The 22,137-nt window shown below is 40.8% G+C and overlaps 1 protein-coding gene across 5 annotated transcripts in view; it reads left to right on the top strand.

The window, feature by feature from the left end:
• Positions 1-22,137, top strand: part of cadm1b (cell adhesion molecule 1b) — a 165,155-nt gene that overhangs the window by 130,827 nt on the left and 12,191 nt on the right. For 2 of the 5 annotated variants that reach the window (XM_085243723.1, XM_085243724.1), the window contains 4 exons: positions 1,610-1,768; positions 4,415-4,511; positions 4,785-4,957; positions 13,928-13,978. In XM_085243723.1, the coding sequence (XP_085099849.1) occupies positions 1,610-1,768; positions 4,415-4,511; positions 4,785-4,957; positions 13,928-13,978 (480 nt within the window). Of the gene's footprint in view, positions 1-1,609; positions 1,769-4,414; positions 4,512-4,784; positions 4,958-13,927; positions 13,979-18,447; positions 19,539-22,137 lie in introns of those variants that run through there. The other 3 variants (XR_014888190.1, XM_085243727.1, XM_085243726.1) reach the window with 3 other exon arrangements.

Genomic DNA, 22,137 nt, shown 5'->3' with positions numbered 1-22,137 from the left:
TACGATTTGACATGCCTCAAATTGATATTGTACACCCTGTCAGAGATTGCAAACCAACATTTTATTCGACACAAACATAACGTAAACTGCCGTGATTGTTGTTATCGCACGCTCTAAATGCTTCACTGTGATTTTGAGGCAATTAGTGCGACTGGCCGAGAGAAAAATGGCTAATCACCGCATCTCTTCAGTTTACACTCCACTTCACCCAACTCTTTGGCGCGCAGGGCGCTGCTCCTGGCAGGTGTGCTTGGAAATGCCCTCATTGACCTTGTGATTGTATGGTGACAATACGGCTCTTAATTGACTTTTTTTTTTTGCTCTTATTTGGAAAGGAACAAGTACCCACTGATCACAGGACTCAACTTTAACTAAAGATGTTTGGGATAAACTCATTTACTGCTGTTGTGGTGCTTTTTCGAGTGAAGTTAAATGGCATAATTAAGCTGGAGTAGGCACCATGCTTTTGGCATCACTGGACCAAAAACCCACTAAAACCCTGCAGCATATTGTAATTCAAGTGGTCTGCAAGGGAATGAGACTCCTGCACCTCCTCTTGGCTCTGATATCAGGTTCTAATCAGATGTCTTTTAAGAGTGAGCATGTCCACATGGACGCTGAGATGTAGTAGTACACATGATTAATCAAAGAACCTTCACCTTTACCCACTGCAGGGCACAAACACATGCTGCAATACTTTTATGCATTTTTGTGCAGGCTAGCAAGATCGCTGTTGTTTAGATGAAACCCTTTTTTTTAATGCAGCCTCTTCACACTGACACTGTATTCCTGCTGTTATTACTGTTATTACTTACTTACCCTTTTCAAATGGTCAGTGCACTTTTTCGACTGCCTGTTTCCTCATTGCAGCTGGCAGTGTGGTCAAATTTAATGCCCACAAGTGCATTGACCACTTACTGCTCCCAGTACTTTAAATTTTATGTAGGCAGGTCTTGGGTTGGTGCGTATATGTTACATGGGGTTAATATCCATCAAGAGGCCGCATATATGTGTATTGGTGATCATCAACTGTGGAACAACAGTGTTTTGCCCTCACTGAGTCCGGCACAGCTCCCCTGTGACAAGGCTGAAATGGAAGTGTGCTGCAGGTCAGTGTGGGGCTGTAATTATTTCCTCACTTCATTAAGTGCGAGTAAACCATCACACTCAGCACTGCAGCTAATGCAATGCCCCTGTGGCATTGTAATGCTCTCTAAATGAATGCCCTTCTGACAGCCTAGGGCCTAGTGGGCAGCAGATTACTGCAGGGTTAGCCCCAACAATGCTCAACCCTCGAGCAGCAGAAGCCTTCATTATCAGGCTGGATATGACCCAGCCGCTCCTCGCTGCTCTCGTCAGAATCGAAGGCCTTCGGACTCTTTGAATCCCCTAAAGTCTCGCCTGGGCACCACATCACTGAATCATAAATTAAATGTAAATGTCATCTGAAAGTAGTCCTCTTTGACAGGTAATGCTCTCTTAATAGCTTTGACTATTTGCTCATTAAAGCCAGTGCAGACTGCTGCTGCTGCTGCAGGAGTTCAGATTTGTTTTTGCCCTGTTTCGCCATTAACTTTCTCTTCCTGTCATCCCTGTGATGGTTTTCCAGGTGAAACAACAGTTGAGGAGACGTATGACAGGATGTTTACTGTTACCAGCCGGGTAAGATTTTCTGTCACCAAGGAGGATGATGGAATGCCAGTGGACTGCATCATTGACCACCCAGCTGTAAAGGACCTCCTGGCTCAAAGACACTTGGAAGTACTTTGTGAGTGACCCAAAACTCAGTCTTTTCAAGCCTAGAACTAGACCGAGGCCCCACAGACAGTGTCGGGAACTGTTTCTTTTCTGGGATAGTTGAGGGGTTAACTGCTTATTAGTGAGGCTGGGCCATTGATATCAGATGTCCTTCATTTCACTTCACACCTAAGATGTTTCAGGTGTAACACTTGATTCTGATTGCAAAAAAAGTAAGTAAAAAATACTACATGTAAGAATAAGAGAACCTACACAGCCAGATAAGCAAGAGCACTGACAGGGTTCTTTTAGAGTTACTAGAAGCATATTTATACCTCTACCAGAGTTAGAATCCACCACAGTGTTGGTTATTTTGTCACAGTTGAGCAGTGGGCACAGAATTTGGCTGTATTGATTTTTCAAATCCTTACAACTGTGAGGACAAAATGAACAACCTTGGGCTGTATTGATAATAGACACTTGGGAAAATTCTGAAATACAAGTACAAGCACAAGTCTCCGCATCACCAGGCCAGAGTGAGTCCGCCTAGTCAAAGTTGTAAATTGGGCAGAAACTACTACCTGGGAAACAATGATCTTTTGAACCTGTTCTAAACAGCAAAAATAATTAAAGCATAATAATAATAATTCCTTCAGCCTTCAAAAGATGATGACAAAGTGCATTTTTAGTAACACACACAGACTAATCTCAGTAAAGGCACCTGTATGAATGGAAAGGGTTAATAAGATAATATAAGTCAATGTGATTATGAGCCTAGTACACTTAATCTGGAGTTCTGTGGGTAATCTTAGCCATAAATGTTTGTGTTGGAGTTTGAAAGTAAACACAGACAGAAGCCACCTGGAAGGGCCGTTATGGTTGACTGCACGGTGAACAACAGCAGTGTAAAAAGAATGTTAACTACTAAGTACACCCTTACAGCTTTCATAGGAAACAGCAGCCAGGTGATGCTAACATGAAGCACTTGATTAACTGATCATTAGCACTTTTGTATGTGGGTGTGTGTTGACTCGACACAGTGCCATAATCTTCAAGTGAGTGGACATTAAAACAACAGCGACATCTCAGACTCTACAGGCCTCAGTTAGCATTTTAGATGTTAAAGTTCATGACTGCTTTTTTTTAAATAAGACTGAGCAAATATGTCTCGTTTGGAAGGGTTGCCAAGAGAAAGCCTCTTCTCGCTAAAAATACGATTCGCAAAGTTGCATCTGAGCAAACCGCAAGGCTTCTGGAATAATCTTGTTTGGACAGACGAGACCAAAGTGGAGATATCTGGCCATAAAGCACAGAATCAGAATCAGAAAGACTTTATTTATCCCCAAGGGGCAATTAAGAGAGCACAGCAAAGCCTTTGGCGAAAACTAGGCTCGGCATATCAGCACAAACAGCTCGTAGCAACTGTCAAGCATGGTGGTGGAGGGTTGATGATTTGGGAGCTTTGCAGCCACTGTCCTTTATACCAAATAATTGTAGAGTCAAAGCTTGATGAAAATGGGTCATAAAACAGAAATGCTGGGGTGAGACATTAAGAGAGCTATGCTTAAAAAAATGCTCACAAACCTCAATAAACCAAAGCAACTTGGCCAAAATTCTTCCACAACAAAGTGAGAGGCTGATAAAACTTACTTCAACTTGTTGTAGCGAAAGGTGGTTCTACAACGTATTGCATCATAGGGTATATTTAGTTTTGCATAGAGTCCTGTGAAAAACATTCTTTTTCACATGACTGTACATCCTCCTTTTTCCAGATCTCTCCAAAGGAAGTGCAAACTATGCAAAACCCACAAATAAACATGTAATATATAATAAACACTTTCCTTTTACATCTCTGGAAACTTGCAAGACAGAGTGGCAAGAAGTAACAGACTCTTGAACCCAGCGTTATAGCTGAGCGTGATCAGGTGTAGATCTTGCGCCATGCTGCGATGTAGATTACACTGCCATATTGCACGACTCCTGCATGAACTGTGCGCACACAGGAATAAATAACTTGCAGTTGATACGGTCTTAGAAAGACTTGTAGTATCCTCAGACCTTCATGCCGTAGATGTGTCGCATGTATTTGACTGCTTTATCGTACAGCTGGTGTTTCTTAGAGTGTAATGGTGCCTTGGCCTGAGAGGTACAGCAATCATAAGGGAAAACGTTTCTGCTCAGGTATCAGTGATGTTTAGGTGTTCTTTAAATGGTGAATTGATTGAAGAGGTAATGCACACGGCCTTACGCTGTTAAACATCAAAGAAAGGTTAAGGTACCCTTTTGTAGTCTGTGCAGAATTTTAATTTTTTTTCAGAAGATAACTGTTTTGTCTGACCTTTCAAGGAAAAAGAGAAAGCTTGACTGCAACCGCTTGACATTTTGGCAATCTTTGGCTAGCATTGATAAGAGGAGGGGGGGGAAAAAGCCATTTTACTATAAGGTACTGCAGGCGGACTGGATGTCTAGTGAGCACATCTATAATCATTTCATACTCTTCTATGTTTCGTTATTGACTGTTTTTCTTTCATTTAGAAGTCTGTTTCTCACTGCGCTTCGCTTTAGAGTCCAATAATCATTTAACACACCCTTTAGCTGCAAGTATGAGAAAGAAAGTCAGCTGGATTATAGCTTACACCACTGAAGCATTGTAAATACTGATCTCTTTAACTTCCAGATAAACCAGAAGTAAAGATCGTGGTGACATATCCTGAAGGTTTAACCAGAGAGGGTGACAATCTGGATTTGACATGTATCGCTGAAGGAAAGCCACAGTGAGTATGGATGCATTTCAGTGCTTGAGACTTCTGTTTCATTTTCTATTTTCCACTGTATATTATTTTCCCCGCCAGTCCAAATACCCTCTTAACCTTTACATTTCAGTGTACCATTTAAATGTTACCAGTTGTTAGCATGCTGTATAAACTACATCATTAGACAGGGCCTGCCAATGGCCCTTCTCAGATTCTCAGATTTGACCTTTATTTCAGATTTCTACGATGGATATACAGAGGCTGAGTGATGTGTGTGGTATTTGTGCTCTCCAGTCCCCATCAGATTAACTGGCTGAGAGTAGATGAGGATGTGCCGCCTCATGCTGTGGTCACCGGCTCTGATCTCTACATCGAGAACCTCAACAAGTCCTACAATGGCACCTACCGCTGTGTGGCGTCCAATGCTGTAGGAGAGGCTTATGTCGACTACATCCTCTATGTACATGGTAGATGTTATACTTTATTCCTTTTTACACTATTATTTTAAATACCTCCATCAATTCTCATCATTCCTATGAAAAGCTTATAGACTTAAAGACCTTCGGCAGCTTTGGTGGTTATGATTTTGTGTTACAGTGATGGCACACTGTGTACATACAAGCAGCCACTTTTCAAGCATAGATGTACGTTAGCCGTTATTTAGAGAAATAGGAAGTTTAAAAGGTGGCGGCAGCTGACAAATCCACAGGGCTTTGAATTCATGTTGAAGATTTTAGCTGTAGCTGTATCATCAATGTATGATGACTCTGAAGTATGTGGAGTACAAAGGGATGGATAAAGTGGCTGTTGGCATTACACTGGGATGTCAAAAACCCAAATAGAGAGATGTGTTATGGTATATTATTATTTTTGAAGCAGCAGCAAATAAATCAGACCCAGTAGAAACCCAGAAGCAGCTATATGTTATATCACATTATACTTACCTCCCCTGAATGTGTGGCCCAAATGTAACTATTCAAATGTGGGGGTCTTTTGTGTTTTGTAGTTCTTCCTCCGTTCTGTGGAATTGCTTATCATTCATTGTCTGGTTTTGCTCACTGATAAAGGACACAGACACTTTTAAGAAGGTACTTGACTAATTTAGCATTGCATTCCTAGAATGTCTGAGTTGTTATCGTTGAGCAATTAGCAAAGATAAAGAAACGTTTCTGAGTAGGTCACTTCTTTTAGCCTTGATGTCAATGCCTGTTGACGCCTAGTCTACTAAACACTTATTGATTCATTTCCATTTTTAATTTAATGCAGTTTTTTGTATCTCCTTGTAAGGTTATCGCTTTTTTAAAGTCTGCACCGTGTCTGGAAATAGACGCCACCTTGCTTTGTGCAGAAATATGCTATCAGACTGTGATGCATTTAGAAATGTTATCAGAAATATGCACCTTCCGTTACCACCAGTGGAGACAAGGATTATACAGACATGCATCGTCACACTCATGCACAAACAGTACCATATTCCTAAGAGCACTGCGTAACACTATGCACTATATTGGCTATTACTTCATTTTCTGTGATCAAGATCGGCCGTGGTGCTGTTGACTTACGTCGAAGTGGTTGGAATTTCAATGTGTTCTCCGGCCATCCAGTAAAGGGCAATTGAGGGACCATCTCTCCCAGGACTTGACTTTAAATTTCACAGACAGTTTGCTCCTCTTGGTTAACCTCTCTTCACTGAGGCCTCATTTTCTTCTTAGCTTAACATGCCTGTCAGCCTTTTCACACTAATTGGAGTTTTTGTGTTTTTCTTGTTTTCTTTTAAACACAGTACAATCCTCAACAAAACAACCAAATGGAACACAAAACAAAATCTAAACATAGGGATTTAATGACTAACTCGACTACTTTTGCCGTTGCCAGTAAATTTTACTTGGATGCAATTGCACATAATTCTGAAAACATTTTTTTTCTCCATACAACTGTTTAAAGGCATCAGGCACTTGCACTTGAATCCCCGAGGGGGGAACAGCAGGAGGTAGCTGTTTGAAGTTGCACAAAGCACCGCGGACTTCATCATTTAGAAATCTCGTAACTTGATGTCAGTGAGGTACACACTACTTGGACCTTAATTTCCTATTTTTGGTGGCTGGCAGGGGTGATGTGGATAAGGGGAAAATAAATTTTCAGCAGGTGCAGCCATTGTTGGTGGGTTTAGCTTTCTCTCCTTGGAGTGCTTGCTCCCTGCTGTTTAGAGAAGCATTTTGTATTTCACTCCCAAGTTTCAATTTGTTCCTGCCTGTGTGCCAACAGCATTGTCTGCCAGTGACCATACACAAGACCAGGAATGAGAATCTGTTGTTTAGGCTCTCAGGAAATATAAACAAAAATACATGTTTGCGTTACCTCAAATAGATTTTCTTTCTTTTTACCTAAGACTCATAACCTATTGCCGGTTGCTTGTAAGTCTTTGCTTTAAACAAATGTCAGGGGCTGGAATCAAAATGATTCTTGATGTTCAGATGAGATTGTGGTTTGTTTGTCCCTTTAAACCTGGAGGCTGTTTTCTCTTTCATCCTGTGCAGGGGGGGATGTTTCTTTGGGTGGAAAGAAACTTAAAATTCGCAGTTTCGGGCGTGTACTCACTGGCAGGATTTTGTAACACCGAATCTAGTCTGGATACCAGTCATGGTAAATTATACAGCTTAAACTGTTAAAGTGAAGGAAAAGGCACTAAGTCAATGAGTTACCCTTTAAGCTGTATAAAAAATAAATTTAAAGCTGTATGTTTATCATTATTTTACTGTAATTCCTTGTATGTATATGCTTTATATCCAATCTGTGTGGCAGTAAACATTTTGTTGTGGTCATAGCACTTGTATTCCTTTCACCGATACTGGTATGAGGAGTCACGCGGCATATAGAATAATATCAACTATGTGTTTTTAAAGTGAACCAATCGTCTCTCTCTCCGAATTAAAAACCCAGAAAGAAACAGGACAGCTTGGTTTTAAAACCACCCAAACCATGCTGGGTTGATGCAGTTTGTTAAATTTGGCCTCCAAAATCAACACTCACATTTAAGCCTAACATGCGCAAAGCTGCAGAGTCGAATGAGAAAGGCTCTGTTGTTCAAAATTGGCTTTTTGTGGATTTTGTGCAAGAGCTGATTGCAGGTTTCCTGCTGGTGATATTGTTTTGATTATTACTCAGTCTGCTTGCTTAGGTCATGTTGACAGCCATGAACTGTGTGTCAAAAACCAGCAATGTAACAGTTCTTTTTTTTTTTTTTTTGTCTAGCTGATGAGCAGATGTTTACGGCAGTTGCTGAAAGATGTGCATTTGTGAAAGTAAATGTGTTTGTAATGGCCTTCATGTCAACACCATTTCACCAATTGTAGGGCCAGCATTGAAAAGGATTTTAATGGAGGGACAAGGTCTTGTGCAGAGGATGCAAAAAGCTGTCAGACTCTAGAGGAATTAAGGAAGAATAAACAGCTACTGTTGGAGCAGGGATGATGGTTTTCTGGGGCTTTGTAAGAGTAACCTGAGACTGAATTTCTACACCTGGAAGCATTACAGAGTTGTGAAATGACTCCCCCGTGATTGCTGAAACTGCATAGGTGCTATTGATGGTTTGAATTTTCTGAAGAATAACCATGTGGGGTGTTAGGAATATCTTCTAAACTGGGCTTCAAACACAGCAGGATGTCGCTAATCCAAATCTCTGAGGCACAAAGCACTCAGAAAAGCGCTGGTATTCCATTTTATCATTGGTGGAATATTTTCAGTCACATAAAAATGTCTCCCTGCACGCAGTTAATGGAACATACACAGAATTCCTCATCACTGTATGTCTGATATTCAGCAGTTCCATAGGTTGCTCGAGGACTAATGTGTTTATTTCACCAGCTGACACGCGTGACTTTGTCACCATGACGTAGATTTCCTGTAACTCCCATAACTCTGCCGCCCCATGGTTTGTGCTCTGCCAGGCAGATGATGGCATCTGCTTGTTCCCAATGGGCCTATAATGATCACTTCCAAACAAAAGGACAGCATATGCCAGCAAATAGCTCACTCAAGGCAGCGTTATTCAAGCTACCACGGCTAAATTTCTAATTGCTGTGTAAAGATTCCTCGGAATCAAAGATTTATTGTACTCTCTCAGATCAAATCCTCTCCGATTTTGAACAAGTGGCATAAGCATTTTTTGACTCCCCATCACAGATCTTGAAAGTAATATAATATTCTAATAGTTCAGAAGTTTCGACTGAATCGCCTGCGGGCATTTAGGAACTCATGCATGATGCGTGTCTACTGCTGTTAAATTCATGTATCATTTGATTCATTCTGCACCCATAACACTTACGTGAATGACTGAAAGCCACGGGAAGCGAATGTTCTCCGGTCCCGAATAAAAGCTACAGTGTCTGCGTTGTCAGTGTTTGTGCCTTTGGCCATGACTCCTTCAATTAGTAACTTCCTATCCACATATTTTACCAATTTCCATTAAACACCATTTCTCTGGTGTGCAAATGGTGGACGCTCCATGACTTTAGCTCTCCGTAATGAGACACAGGAGATTGGTAAAAGGTGCTCAAACTGCATATAATTATATCTGCGACTCCCACTCCTGTTTTCTGGAGGATTTAATGCCAGAAAAAAATCATGTTGTGGTCCACGTGAGAGTTTGTTGTCCCAGACTAATCATGCTTGCAACAGTAGCTTAATTAATGTGTGTCTCTGCAACATGCATTGCTCTTTGCGTGATAACCTTGTGCCATTTTTTTCCATAGCTTTCCAGCAGCAATACTCAACAGCAATTTCAACTGTCCACCAGTGCACCCCTCTTATCTGGCCAGCTAGCATTAGGCTCATATTTTTCTGTTGTAAAATGCAATTTTCCCTCTCTTATCTGCCAGTTTTGCTTTGTTTTGCTATTTGCGAGCTCCTGCTAAAGCCATCACACGCCTGTTGCAAAAAAAAGTATTTTATTTAACTAAGGGCATTGCAACCAATAGTTTTATTTTAATGAGCTGTTTTGTACTTGATAAATATTTGCTTGCAGAATTATTGATAGAGCTGGGCCTGAATTGTCTATCAGTTTCAGCCTGTTGCCACCCTCTACCAGCACTGGTCCTTCGGGCTCTTCCTATTTCAAAAAGACTAATGACCTTTCACTGCGTGACAGCCGGGACAGGTGTGAGGCCGATGTAACATCACGTCAAATCAAGCCCCATTGTAGTGCTCGTATTGTATGTGGCCAGTTGAAAGGCTGAAAAAGAGGCTTGTCATGCTGTTCTCCACAAGGGTGTGCCTTCAACAGGCTGTGAATTGTGCCCTCTGGCTGGTGTGTGTTGTTAGGGAGAGCTGGTCAGAGAGAGGCCTTTCTCTCATAGAGGTGACCTGATGCTATAACTCACACATGCTGCCCGTTGGCAGGAAAACAACCCTCACTTTGCCACCATGGTTAAGCCCGCACTTGACTTCCTGACCCAAAAAATCCTCTACAGACAAAAAAAATAAATCAAAGCTTCACAAGCACTGGGAATTTAGGGTTTATCAGGGTTTCGACATAACATGACGGGGCTCGTGGGTCTCCTTGTTCTTATGAAAGGCTGTCGGGAAACTGTGTCCTTGTGAATCACACTGATTTTATGAAACATGCAACACAGTGTGGAATGAGTTTCAACACAACAGCTTGCCGATTTTTTTCATCGCAATAAGAAAAAAAAGAGAAATCGTTAGATAAATTGATGCAACCTCTTTTACAGGCTTTTTTTCTCTATGTGTGTTTTTATAGAATACCTCTGCAAAACTTTATATAAAGGGCACTTTTAACTAAGAGAAGTAAGCAGAGAAAACAAGAAACAAGTAAAATACATTCCACGCCGTCATGTTGGCAGGCAGGTGTAAGCAGGCATAGATAAACAATTTCTCCTACATTGTTTCACTTTATGGTTAAATTCTCTCATATCAAATTCTTCACTGATACAAATGCTCCCTGAAAATATGGTCTCTCAAAAATACACTCATATTTCAGCCCTCATAATGCTGAGCCCAGAGTCATTCAGCCTGGAAATTGCCCATGGAGAATTCTTGTTCGTCTGGATATTATATGTGCCACATCCTATCCCGGCCTTTGTGAAGACCCTCATCCCTGAATGGCCAATTTCCCTCTTCCAGACACTGACATTTCAGCTATCACACTGCCTTCGGTCACAGGGAAAGAAATCTAGCCCACCCCCCTTTTCAAATACTGTCAGAGCCGAATCTCTTCCTGATACCCGATGCTACACCCTACCACCATCAGCACCACCTCTGCCATACACTCCATCCCCGGCGGCAACATTATGCTGTCCTTGATGTTTTATCATTAGTTTGGGAGTGTGTGGTCCCCCACTGCTGTCTTTTGATGGAGTGCAGACAGTAAAGGCATGGAGACAGCCAGCCAATTTCCCCTGCTGTGACTCTCCCACAGCAAGGGGTCGTGCTGTCTTCCCTCTGCACCAGAGCCTGGCATATATTCCCCTGATGAGGAAGCTTTCAGCCCTCCTTAGTACTATTGCATACCTGAATTGCCCTCCATTCTGTCTTTTTGATTATTTTGTTTGGGGGTTAGTGACAGGCCTAATCAGTACAGTGTGGGGCAGGGGATGCAACTCAGGGCTCTGCTGTGCTGCAGCTGGAGACCACCAAAGTGCTTTAATTTGCAGCCTGACTCAATTATTGAGACTGTGGAAAATAGTAATACCTTTGCATGATTGCCAGGCATTATTATTCATACTTAATTAGAATTTTTTTTTTTTTTTTTTTTTTTTACAAATAAAGAAATATAATAGCTTGTCATTATGAAATATAATACAACAACCCCTGTATAGTGAAATGTTAATGCCTTTTTTTATTGTATTTTTAGCCATGATAGTGACATGACTGTTTGGGCTCAGCGACTACTTAATGGGGTTTTGGTATTCACCTATTCATGATCCCCAGATGATGTGTGCTAAATACTTTCATTTCTTGGCTTACCTGTAGAAACACTATGAGGTTGTTTTTAGTGAAATGAACGATCATTCTTAACTTGTGAAATGTCTGAAAAAGGACAATGTTTTTAAATACGGTCACTTTATTAGGTACACATTACCAAGTTGGACTCCATTTGTCGTCAGATCTGCTTTAATTCTTCATGACCAGGTTCAACGAGGTGTTGGGAACATTCCTCAGAGATTTTGGTCCATGTAGACACGATGGCGTCACACTTTCGCTGCAGATTTCTGGCCTGCCGCATCCTAAAGGTGCTCCATCAGACTGAGATCTGAAGACTGTGGGGGCAATATGAGTAACGTGAATTATTTGTTGTGTTCAAGAATCCACTTTGAGATGATTTGAGCTCTGTGGCATGTTGCATTATGCTGCTTGAAGCAGCCATAAGAAGATCGGCATAGCCTCAGGTAGGCTGTGGCATTAAATGAGCGGCCCAAAGTGTGCCAAGAAGATACCCCGCTACAATATTACACCACCACCAGCAGCAGCCTGAACTGTTGCTAGAAGGTAGGATGGATTCATGCTTTTGTGTTGTTTATGCCAGATTCTGACCCTACCATCTGCAGGTGGTACAGCAGATATCAAAACTCATCAGACCAGGCAATGTTTTCCAATCTTCTGCTGTCTAGTTTTGATGAGTTTGCCTGAATCTTCGGCTGTCTTTCCTGTTCTTGGCTTAAACGAGTGGCACCCAGTGTGATTTTCTGCTGCTGTAGCCCATCTGCTTCGGGGTTGAGTATTCTGGGATGTTCTTCTGCATATCTTTGTTGTAACAAGGGGTTATTTGAATTACTGTTAGTAGCTTAAAGCCGTGTGACCAGTCTTCTTTGACTTCTGGCATTGACGTCAACAGAACTGCCACTCACTGGTTATTTTCTCTTTTTTGGGCTATTGTCTCTTTACACTAGAGATCCCAGTAGATTAGCATTTTATGAAATACTCAGTCTGGCACCAGCAACCAAAGTCACTTAAGTCACCTTTCTTCCCCTTTTTGATGTTCAGTTTGAACTTGAGCAGGTCACCTTCGCCATATACGCATGCCTAAATACATTGAGGTACTGCCATGTGATTGGCTTGGACCATTTTAAGTTTGTCTGGTTTGAAGTTTGAAATTTACTCTTACTTACTCTTTTGCTTGTTTCATTGGTTCTGCTCAGTTAAGTTTAGGCACAAAAACTTTAGCACTTGTTTAGGAAAAGATAAAGGTTAAAATACATGTTTTCATAAAACTGTTACAAGGCTCAGTTTTCTGGGTTTCCAGGGTGCTGTAGGTGATGACAACTGTGGACATTTTACAAGCAGTTTTTCCACGTGGCAGTTGAAGGCTTATTTTTAAAAGCCAAGTGTATGATTGTGTATTACGATGGTCATCCCCAGCAAGAAAACGCAATGTCGATTCACCAGAGGATGACTCTGGATGACTTGATTCTCAGACTTTTCTATCTCAACAATTACTTGATGGTTTGCCATTTAAATTTAGTTCAGACACTGCACCTCACCCCCCCCCCCCCCCCCCCCCTCACCCCCACGTCTGGACAAACTAATATGACAAACATGGTAAAAATGTTACCTCTGAAACATCAGCATGTTAGCACTGTTGCTTGAGCATGTTAACATGCTGATGTTAGCTTTTACATCACAGCTTTTGCTTGAAGGACAGGTTCACATTTTTCCATGTCTGTATTAAAACACCAGTCAGGTGTCCATACGAACATGAACACATGTTTGTTTGCTCTAATCTTTCGACTCATACTGGTCCGTGCTACTTAGGCATTTCCAGTAAAATAAATTGAGAACAAAAGCAGTCCCGATTTTTGCAAAACAAAGTTTATCTTCTGTGCCCCGGCTTGAATAAGAGGCTATCCTCTAAAGTCAAATTCTTTTAGAACCCAATTTCCTCCTTTTGTTTCCTGGGCAGTGTTTCTCTGTAGAGCTGCAGCAGATGATTAGTTAGACAAAAAGATTTCATAACTTAAAAAATGTGACTTTGAAAGGTGCTTGATTGATTTTGATTTAACTGACATTGGCAAGGCCCTGTAAAAGTTTTGAATTTCTTTCTTTTTCTTTTTGCTTTTTCTTGAGTTTTGCAAAAAAAAAAAAGTACCAAATCACTTAAATTGATTGGAGAACTGCTGCATTAGGACCAGTAAGAAGAGGATGAATTAACAGTGCAAACGATGTTTAAATGTTCATACGGGTGCCTGACTTTGTACCTGACTTCTGTTTTAAGATAAACTTAAAAAGTGTTGCTCTGTCCTTGAACCAGTCTCAAAGCTACGGGCATGACCTTACAGTAACTCACACCGTAGCTAAAATGTGTGCATATCATAATTTTTATAGTATAGCTTTTCATCTTCAATGACTTTTGTCTCTTTCTTTACTCTTGTCTTTCTTTATTTCTTATACATGTTCTTTATTTTTTACTCTTTTTCATCTAGATGCTCCCACTACTATCCCCACACCCACCACCAACCCAGTCAACACGCAAGGTACTGTATGCCCCCACTGCTGTCCCTCCTAATAGTTGTGTGTGTGTGTGTGTGTGTGTGTGTGTGTGCGTGTGTGTGTGCGTGTGAGTGTGAGAGAGAGAGAGAGAGAGAGAGCCTGCATGCAAGTGCGATAAGATGTTTGGAGAGAGCGAGAGAGTGAACGCTGGTTTGTACCTACAGCTAAGAGACTGTGGATGGCCAGTTTTAATCAGATAGTGCCTCTGATAGGTGACAATGACAACAGGCAGTGCAGGGCTGCCAGAGACACCTGTCACAGGCTTTTCCAGTCACATGATCTTGATCTGAGAAAATTTAGAGACTCCGCGTTGCTGCTCTGCTATCTTATCAGCATCTGCAGCTATATCTCAACCGGCCCATCCATCATATTATAATGCCCTTTACATCTCCTCTACAAATGCCAGTCACATTTCGTCTTTGCGAGGCCAAAAAACATCAATAACTATTTTCTCAAACACATATGAACTCAATGAAAGGCAGTTCATTTGCAGTGTTTTTAGCAGAGCACCCTTTTGGCATCATCTGTGTGCTGGATTCTACGCTTTGATTTACCCCGGCTGAAAAAATAAAAAAAAACATTCATTTCAATATAAACCTTTTTTTTTTTTTTTAAGTTTTGCTATTATTTCAAAAGCACCGTTAAGGCTAGACAGATGGTGAGGCAACCTTGGGAGCTGACATTTAGATATGCCAGAATGTGACATTTCAATACAAAAACTATCCTTAAAGAATAGATCAGTTTATCAATAGCTACTTTAGAGTTATGTCAATTTTCCTCTTTTGTTCTGACCACTCTGCAATTCATAAAGTCATAAAAAAGCAAAAAGCAACCAATAAGTTGGAAAGAGTGCAACAAAGAGCTACGGGAGTCTAAAGAGGGGGATGCTTCCAGACAGCATTCATTTATACAGTCATTGGATCACCGGCCTTTAAGCAGTATTTGTGTGCATTATGCATTCATTTACTAAAAACAGGGCTATATGTGCGAGATCTCCTCCATAAACCGCTATGACACAGCTCTTCCCCAGAGCAAGTTAAGAAATATTTCCTTATGTGTCCTCACTATCTGCAGTACTGCATGTCAGTGATCGCACTGCATGGTTACAGCCTCATTTCAGCTTTCTGACTCTCTCTGGGCGTGGCAGAGTCACAACAGGAAGTTGCTTTGCAAAGCTGTGCATTACTCTGCAGTTTTCTCTAAGCTCTTCTCCTCGGAGTTACTCTGCTGCAGTCGCCTCTGTGTTTTCTGCTGTAACATTCCAGTAATTTCCGAAAGACAGGCTTGAAAAGAGGATTTAACGTGATTTACTCAGTACATGCTGGGAGGATGTAATTGAGCTTTCTTGCAGTTCACTACTCTTCTAAATACCCTGTCACAGGGGCAATGCTAAGCTGGCTTGCGGTAGATTGGTTTGCGCTACCTTAATCAGCATAACAGCAAAGTAAAGCATTTTCCTCTCTCCAATAAAGTATACAGAACAATTTTTTATTCATTCATTTAGACTGGTTTGACTTGGCATGGCCACCACTGTAGGGGGTTTTTTTTGTAATCAGAGGCAACTGAACTTCTTTAGCTACTGTATGTGATCCTTAGTGATTTTAAAGGTACAGTACAGTAAATCTTTGGTAGCATTTATTTTGTTTTAGTTTGGTAGCATTTATTTTAGCTACTTTAGTTGCTCACATATCCTTGTAGTGTTCCTTACAAAACCAAACATAATTATGTAGCTTACAAACGGATTAAAAACTTCACATAATTGTAAACTATAAATAACTTTGCATAGTTGCATAGTTTCTCTGCCAGAAGGCACTCTGCAACTTTCCTGTTAGCAACATGTGTTTGAGATCGAAGCAATTGCTCATTGACAACTTGTTGTGACATTGAAAGAAGATTATTTCTAAACTGCCATATTTGTCTGATGTCATATTATTTTAGTAAAGGCTAATGAATAACTAAACATCACAACCTTTAGAGAAATATGTTTATGTTTCATGTGTCTATTGGATTTTTAAACAACCGACTGCTGTTATTGGCATCAGTCTTAAAAATTTAACATCAGTCAAGCTTTGGAAGTGCCTTAAACCTGCATTTGTTTTAGTGGCCACCAGAGGGCGATATTTTGGGTTGTAAAACTTTGTCTTCGGGGTTGCCTTCGGTACTATCGATGGCTGTGAGCGAACTATGGGCAGAAATCTGTGCCATCAGAAACTGAATTTGAATAAGTTAAATTTGAATTTGAATTGCTCAGATTGAATCTGAATTGTAACTTGAATAAATGCTTTTGAAAACTGAATTTGAATTAGTCTAATTTGAAATTGAATTTATGGTTTGAAAATGATCATCACTAAATTGAAATTGAATTTTATATTTTGAAAATGAATTGATTTGCTTTGAAACTGCATTTTATCCTTTAAAAATTCAGCTCTCGAATAATTTCAGTTTCACTTCTCACCAGTCAATTTCAGTTCCAAAATTCAGTTTTTTGGAACTTACATCCGGTTCCGGTTCAAGCGCAGATTAATAGAACTACGTTTTACTAGCGGACCGAAAGTGTTACTGACGGGAATCTACAGCGTCTTGAGCTGAATTAAGACTTCAGAAGTCATTCGTCATGTCGAATGACCAGCGGATAAACTCTCAGGTTAATAATAAATGTATTACATGTATAAGAACAAGCGTCATGTTAACAAATGATAGCCGTAAGGTAACTTTTATGCTTATTGCAGCTGTTAGCTAAAAACGCTAATTTAGCGTAGTTTGCCCTGAATTCAGCTTTGACAAATATGATCGACGGTTTCTAGTAGAATTCCAAAGTTGTCATCTTGTACCCTCTCAGAGTACCCCCTCTGTATGCTTGCAGAGACCCCTACAGTAGGGAAACATGCAAAACAGTGTCCAAACCTTTGTGTTTTAGCTTTACACAGCATCCCAACTCTTTAGCTAACTTAATAACTTTAGCTATCCAGGGACAAGGGTACCTAGACCCGGTTTGTAGAGTACGCTTGGGGAGTGTGATTGTGTGTACAGCGTCTCTTTATGTCTGTCTCCACGTTGGTTGAGTGTGGAGTGAGTGCATATGAGAGCATGAGGGTGGGAATGGATGTTTGTGTCTGTGTGTGCCTGTATGTCTGTGTCTATATGTCAGGTTGGGTATCAGACGCCACCTCTCTGGGGACACCTCAGGCCCTCCAAGGTTTGGAGGCCTATCTCCACCCACCACCACTTCCCCTGCTGGTGGCGGACTCCCTCAGGTGTCGGTGTGTTGGTGGTTCTTTGTGTCTGGGGGTGGGCGTCCGGGTACACACCGGCTCACTCCTTGGCGGCCGCTTGTCGGGGCCTGGGGCCTGGGGCTCGCTCGGGCCCCTTTGGAGGTGGGGTGCCCCCGGCCTCTCGGCCTGGGGCTCGGTCACTCAGGCGCAGCTGGGGGCCGGCGGAGCTCACGGGCGCGTCACTGCAACTCCCCCTGACTTCTGCTCCGCGGCTGCTGGGCGAGCCCTCATCTGGGACTCTCCTCAGCTCTTACTGGAACAGTGGCGCAGCTGCCCCTCTGTTGGTCTTCCATGGTCTCTTGTGTTCTGGGGGCCTCTGGATGTCTGGAGTTTTGATCTCCTCCATACCCGCTTCACACCCTGGAGGACGGGGCTGTGGCCCCCCCACACTCCCTAGCAGATCATTACATGGAGAAACCTTTGGAATGCAAGCATGCTGATCCACACAGGTATGCACACATGGGTATTCACAGACGCGGACTAAAGCTTTCTTGGCTGCTACCTCAAAGCACACTGTGCGCTGTCTATCTTGCGTGCTGCACAATATCGTTTATTATTTAGTAAATATTGATATCTATGGCTAGCTAGTTTATTGTGATGGTGCTTTGTTTTCTCTATTATTATGTTGCTCTTTGTTGTTTGCTGTCTCCTCTGTTTGTTTTTTTTGTTTGTTTTTTTTTTTTCTCCATACAGGTGACCCAGGAGTTCTTTTTTTTTTTTTTCTCTCTCTCTCTTCCCCCCCCCTTCTCACCGTCTCTTCTCCCCTTTGGTTTTCTTTCTTTCTCTCCCCCTCTTTCTCTCATTCATTCCCCCTGTCCTATTTATTTAAAAAAAAAAAAAAAAAAATGACAAAGGATGAACTGAAGCTCTGCCATCACGTAATGTCGCATACTGCTGTTTCTGATGTCATTTAAAAAAAAAAAAAAAAAAAAAAAAAAAAAACTTTAGCTAAAGTGAATAGTTAGTCTAATTCATTAGTGCAGCATTACTGGATCACCTCTGTTTGAAGTGATATAATGTGATATACAACTATCACTGTGTTTAACTACCATAATAATTCTTAGGGTACTGAGTGCATGCTTAATTAGATTTTTTTTTTTTTTTTTAAACATACTGCTCCATTACTATGTTTGACAGGCTGAAGTTGTCGGGTCACCTCCTAAATCGACCATCTGTTACAGGTGTTTTGTGCCAGAAATGGAGTGTCCACTGAAGACTGAAGATACTGAATCTCTACGCCTTGCCATTGATCCCTCTTGTGCCTTCATCTAGACAAGAGACATTAACTTAACCACTCTCATATGCTCTGTACCTACATCACCTTCCCTGACAGTTGTAGCTTGGCTCATCTGACGGTGACATTATAAGAATGTGTTATTTTGCAAAGTGCTCTCTAGGGTTCCTAAATAAAATATGGCATTGAGGTAATTTCTTTTGAATTAATCCCTTCTTCTGAAATATAAGAACCTCTCCTGGTTTTAATGGCACTTTGGATTTCCTTACTTTCTGTTCCACTTCCAAACCCAAATAGATGCTGACAAGCTGACACAGTGACATGGAAGAGGGAAAGAAGTTGGAAAGGACTACTACAAATAAACCCAATGCCTAACAATGAAAAATGAATAATAATAATAATAATAATAATAATAATAATAATAAAGATAAAAGATGAAGTAACAAGTTTTTAGTTTTTTTGTTTATTCCAAATGATCATCCACATGTCTGTGACATGTGGATGATCTGATATCCTCGTGTTGGTGTTGTTCCCAGACCATCATGAAAATGTTGTTCCAGGTTCAACATTGCAAGTGACCAATCACATTGTTGTGACGTTATTCTTTTGCGCGCCAAGCCATTCGTGCATTTATGAAATTCCAATGTTGCAAGGACAATATCAATTCTGCTTACTGTTTATTAAAGGGTTAGGGTTAGGGTCAGGGTCCGTTGATCGGCGGACAGAGGCGGTTTCACGCAGCTTTAGTACAGTTTTTTGTTTTACGCCGTTTTTTCCCGAAGTCGCAAAAGTATGACGTCACAACATTCTGATTGGTCACTTGCAATGTTGATCCTGGAACAACAATTAGTATGATGATCTGGGAACAACACCAACACGAGGATATCAGATCAACCGTGACATGTGATGACAAACACCATAATGGAAGGCCTTAGTCATCACATGCTTAAACTCATCATATATTTTTTGCATATGCTGAACAGGCAGTCAGACATGCTGTAACTGTGGGGTAGAAAACAGCATGAACACCATACGGCAGGGGTCTCAAACATGACACTGGCCCTTGAGGACTGGAGTTTGAGACCCCTGTCATATGGAATATGACAGGTGTGTTGAACTGCATGAAGACTCTGAAGTTTCTCTTCTCTTCTGGCAGGACAGTAATGTGGCCTTGTCCTGTGAGCCACTGTAAGGATGTACTTAGAGTAGAACTGGACTGTCACCGGCCTCAGGCTCTTCACCCTTTTCAAAGACAAAGCAGTCATTTAGATAAAATATTAGATATTGTTTACCTGTAAATGCACAAAGTAAATTTAGAAATGTAATTATTGTCAAGAGTGAACAAGCACTGATAGTGTAATCTACAGCTGTGGCCAAACGTTTAGAGAATGAGAAGTGTTGTTTGCTTATTTACAAAGTTTGCTGTTTCAGTGATAGTTGTATATCACATTATATCACTTCAAACAGAGGTGATCCAGTAATGCTGCACTAATGAATTAGACTAACTATTCACTTTAGCTAAAGTTATTAAGTTAGCTAAAGAGTTGGGATGCTGTGTAAGACATAAATAAAGCTAAAATACAAAGGTTTGGGCACCGTTTTGCATGTTTCCCTACTGTAGGGGTCTCTGCAAGCATACAGAGGGGGTACTGTGAGAGGGTACAAGATGACAACTTTGGAATTCTACTAGAAACAGTCGATCATATTTGTCAAAGCTGAATTCAGGGCAAACTACGCTAAATTAGCGTTTTTAGCTAACAGCTACAATAAGCATAACAGTTACTGTACGGCTATCTTTTGTTAACATGACGCTTGTTCTTATACATGTAATACATTTATTACCAACCTGAGAGTTTATCTGCTGGTCATTCGACATGACGAATGACTTCTGAAGTCTTAATTCAACTCAAGACGCTGTAGATTCCCGTCAGTAACACTTTCGGTCCGCTAGTAAAACGTAGTTCTATTAATCTGCGCTTGAACCGGAACCGGATGTAAGTTCCAAAAAACTGAATTTTGGAACTGAAATTGAATTGTAGAACTGAAATTGAATGGTGAGAAGTGAAACTGAAATTATTCGAGAGCTGAATTTTTAAAGGATAAAATGCAGTTTCAAAGCAAATCAATTCATTTTCAAAATATAAAATTCAATTTCAATTTAGTGATGATCATTTTCAAACCATAAATTCAATTTCAAATTAGACTAATTCAAATTCAGTTTTCAAAAGCATTTATTCAAGTTACAATTCAGATTCAATCTGAGCAATTCAAATTCAAATTTAACTTATTCAAATTCAGTTTCTGATGGCACAGATTTCTGCCCATAGTGAACAACTTTCTAATTTGACCTCAGTGAACAGTTTGCTGCTGAGTTTATGGGCTCGGTCCCTCGTGTAAAAAAAAAAAGAAAAAAAAAAGAAACAAGAATTAGGCCCATTTTGTAAATTCGCATCGTACTTTTCAGAAAGAAGGGTTATCCAGAGTGTGCTCATTGGTGGAGTTGGAGATTAACAGCCTGAGCTACTCTTTTGTGGTCATGTCCAGGGGCGTAATTTCCAGAGGGGGTTAGGGAGGTTATGACCTCCCCAATAATCAGACCCAACAAATATAAGAATTATCAAGTATCTTGCATAAATAGGCTGTTGATTTTCTTTACTCATTTCAGGTATTACCAGCAAAATAGTTGCTAATCATCAGGGAATTTACCCAGATTTATTTATTTATGTAGACAGAGATCTTGACCCCCCCAATGTTCAGCACAAAGTTACGGTCATGGTCATGTCCTGCTTCAAAAAAGGATTTCCCATGGGTGCTGTCACGGTAACTATGTCCATTATTATTTTATTCTCTCTGTGAGGTTACAGTCGGCCTCTGCATGGAGTTTTTAATATATATGTAGAGACTGAGAAGAGTCACTTGGACAGATGTATTCAATAAAATAAATAAATACATAAATATGTTCTGTTTAAGAAAGTCTGTGAGGCGTACACTTTTTTTACTTTCAACGCACCACATACACATTTTATGACTAGCAGGGGTTCAGATTACCATTTTGTGGGATGATGAAGTGTAACAACCAGCATAAGTCCACATGAGAAGGCAGGCTTCTCTGCCATTACCGTCTTTGGCTATGGCCTCACAAACTGCCCAGAACCTTGAAAAATTACTCTAAGGTGGTACCTGGTGCATTAAAATGTGATGCCAAAGGGACTAAGCATCAGTATATGAGTTGGGAATGAGACCAGGTATGGAGGAGGATTTCTGAAAGCAGTCAACCAACTCCTGCTCCTTTTTGTGGATCAAAAAAATTGAAAAAATGTTATTTTGCTTGGTAGACTTTTTTATTTATTTTTAAAATATTTTTTTGGTGATGTTTTTTCCCCTTGGTGAAGCCTCAGAAGCATCACCCCCAGACCTAAAGCACAGAAAGTCACAGTTGTTTGCCTTCTGTGCTGTTTCATGTTCAGAAAGTTTCACAGGAGTTCATTGTGTCAGGTCTTCCAGTGTCTGAAAAGATGCAGAGTGTGTGTGTTTGTGTGTCTGTGTCGACCACCGGGGAGAGATAAGTCACTGCTTGAACTTGCGCCAGACATATCGCGCTAAATGCACATAGTATGTGGCTGTTCGGGAGAAATTC

This window comes from Mchenga conophoros, linkage group LG14 (genome assembly GCF_057382185.1).
Source record: "Mchenga conophoros isolate Kocher_MC1m ecotype Shallow Benthic linkage group LG14, M_conophoros_male_GT1.1, whole genome shotgun sequence".
NCBI lineage: Eukaryota > Metazoa > Chordata > Actinopteri > Cichliformes > Cichlidae > Mchenga > Mchenga conophoros.
This window is presented reverse-complemented; position numbering and strand designations above follow the sequence as displayed.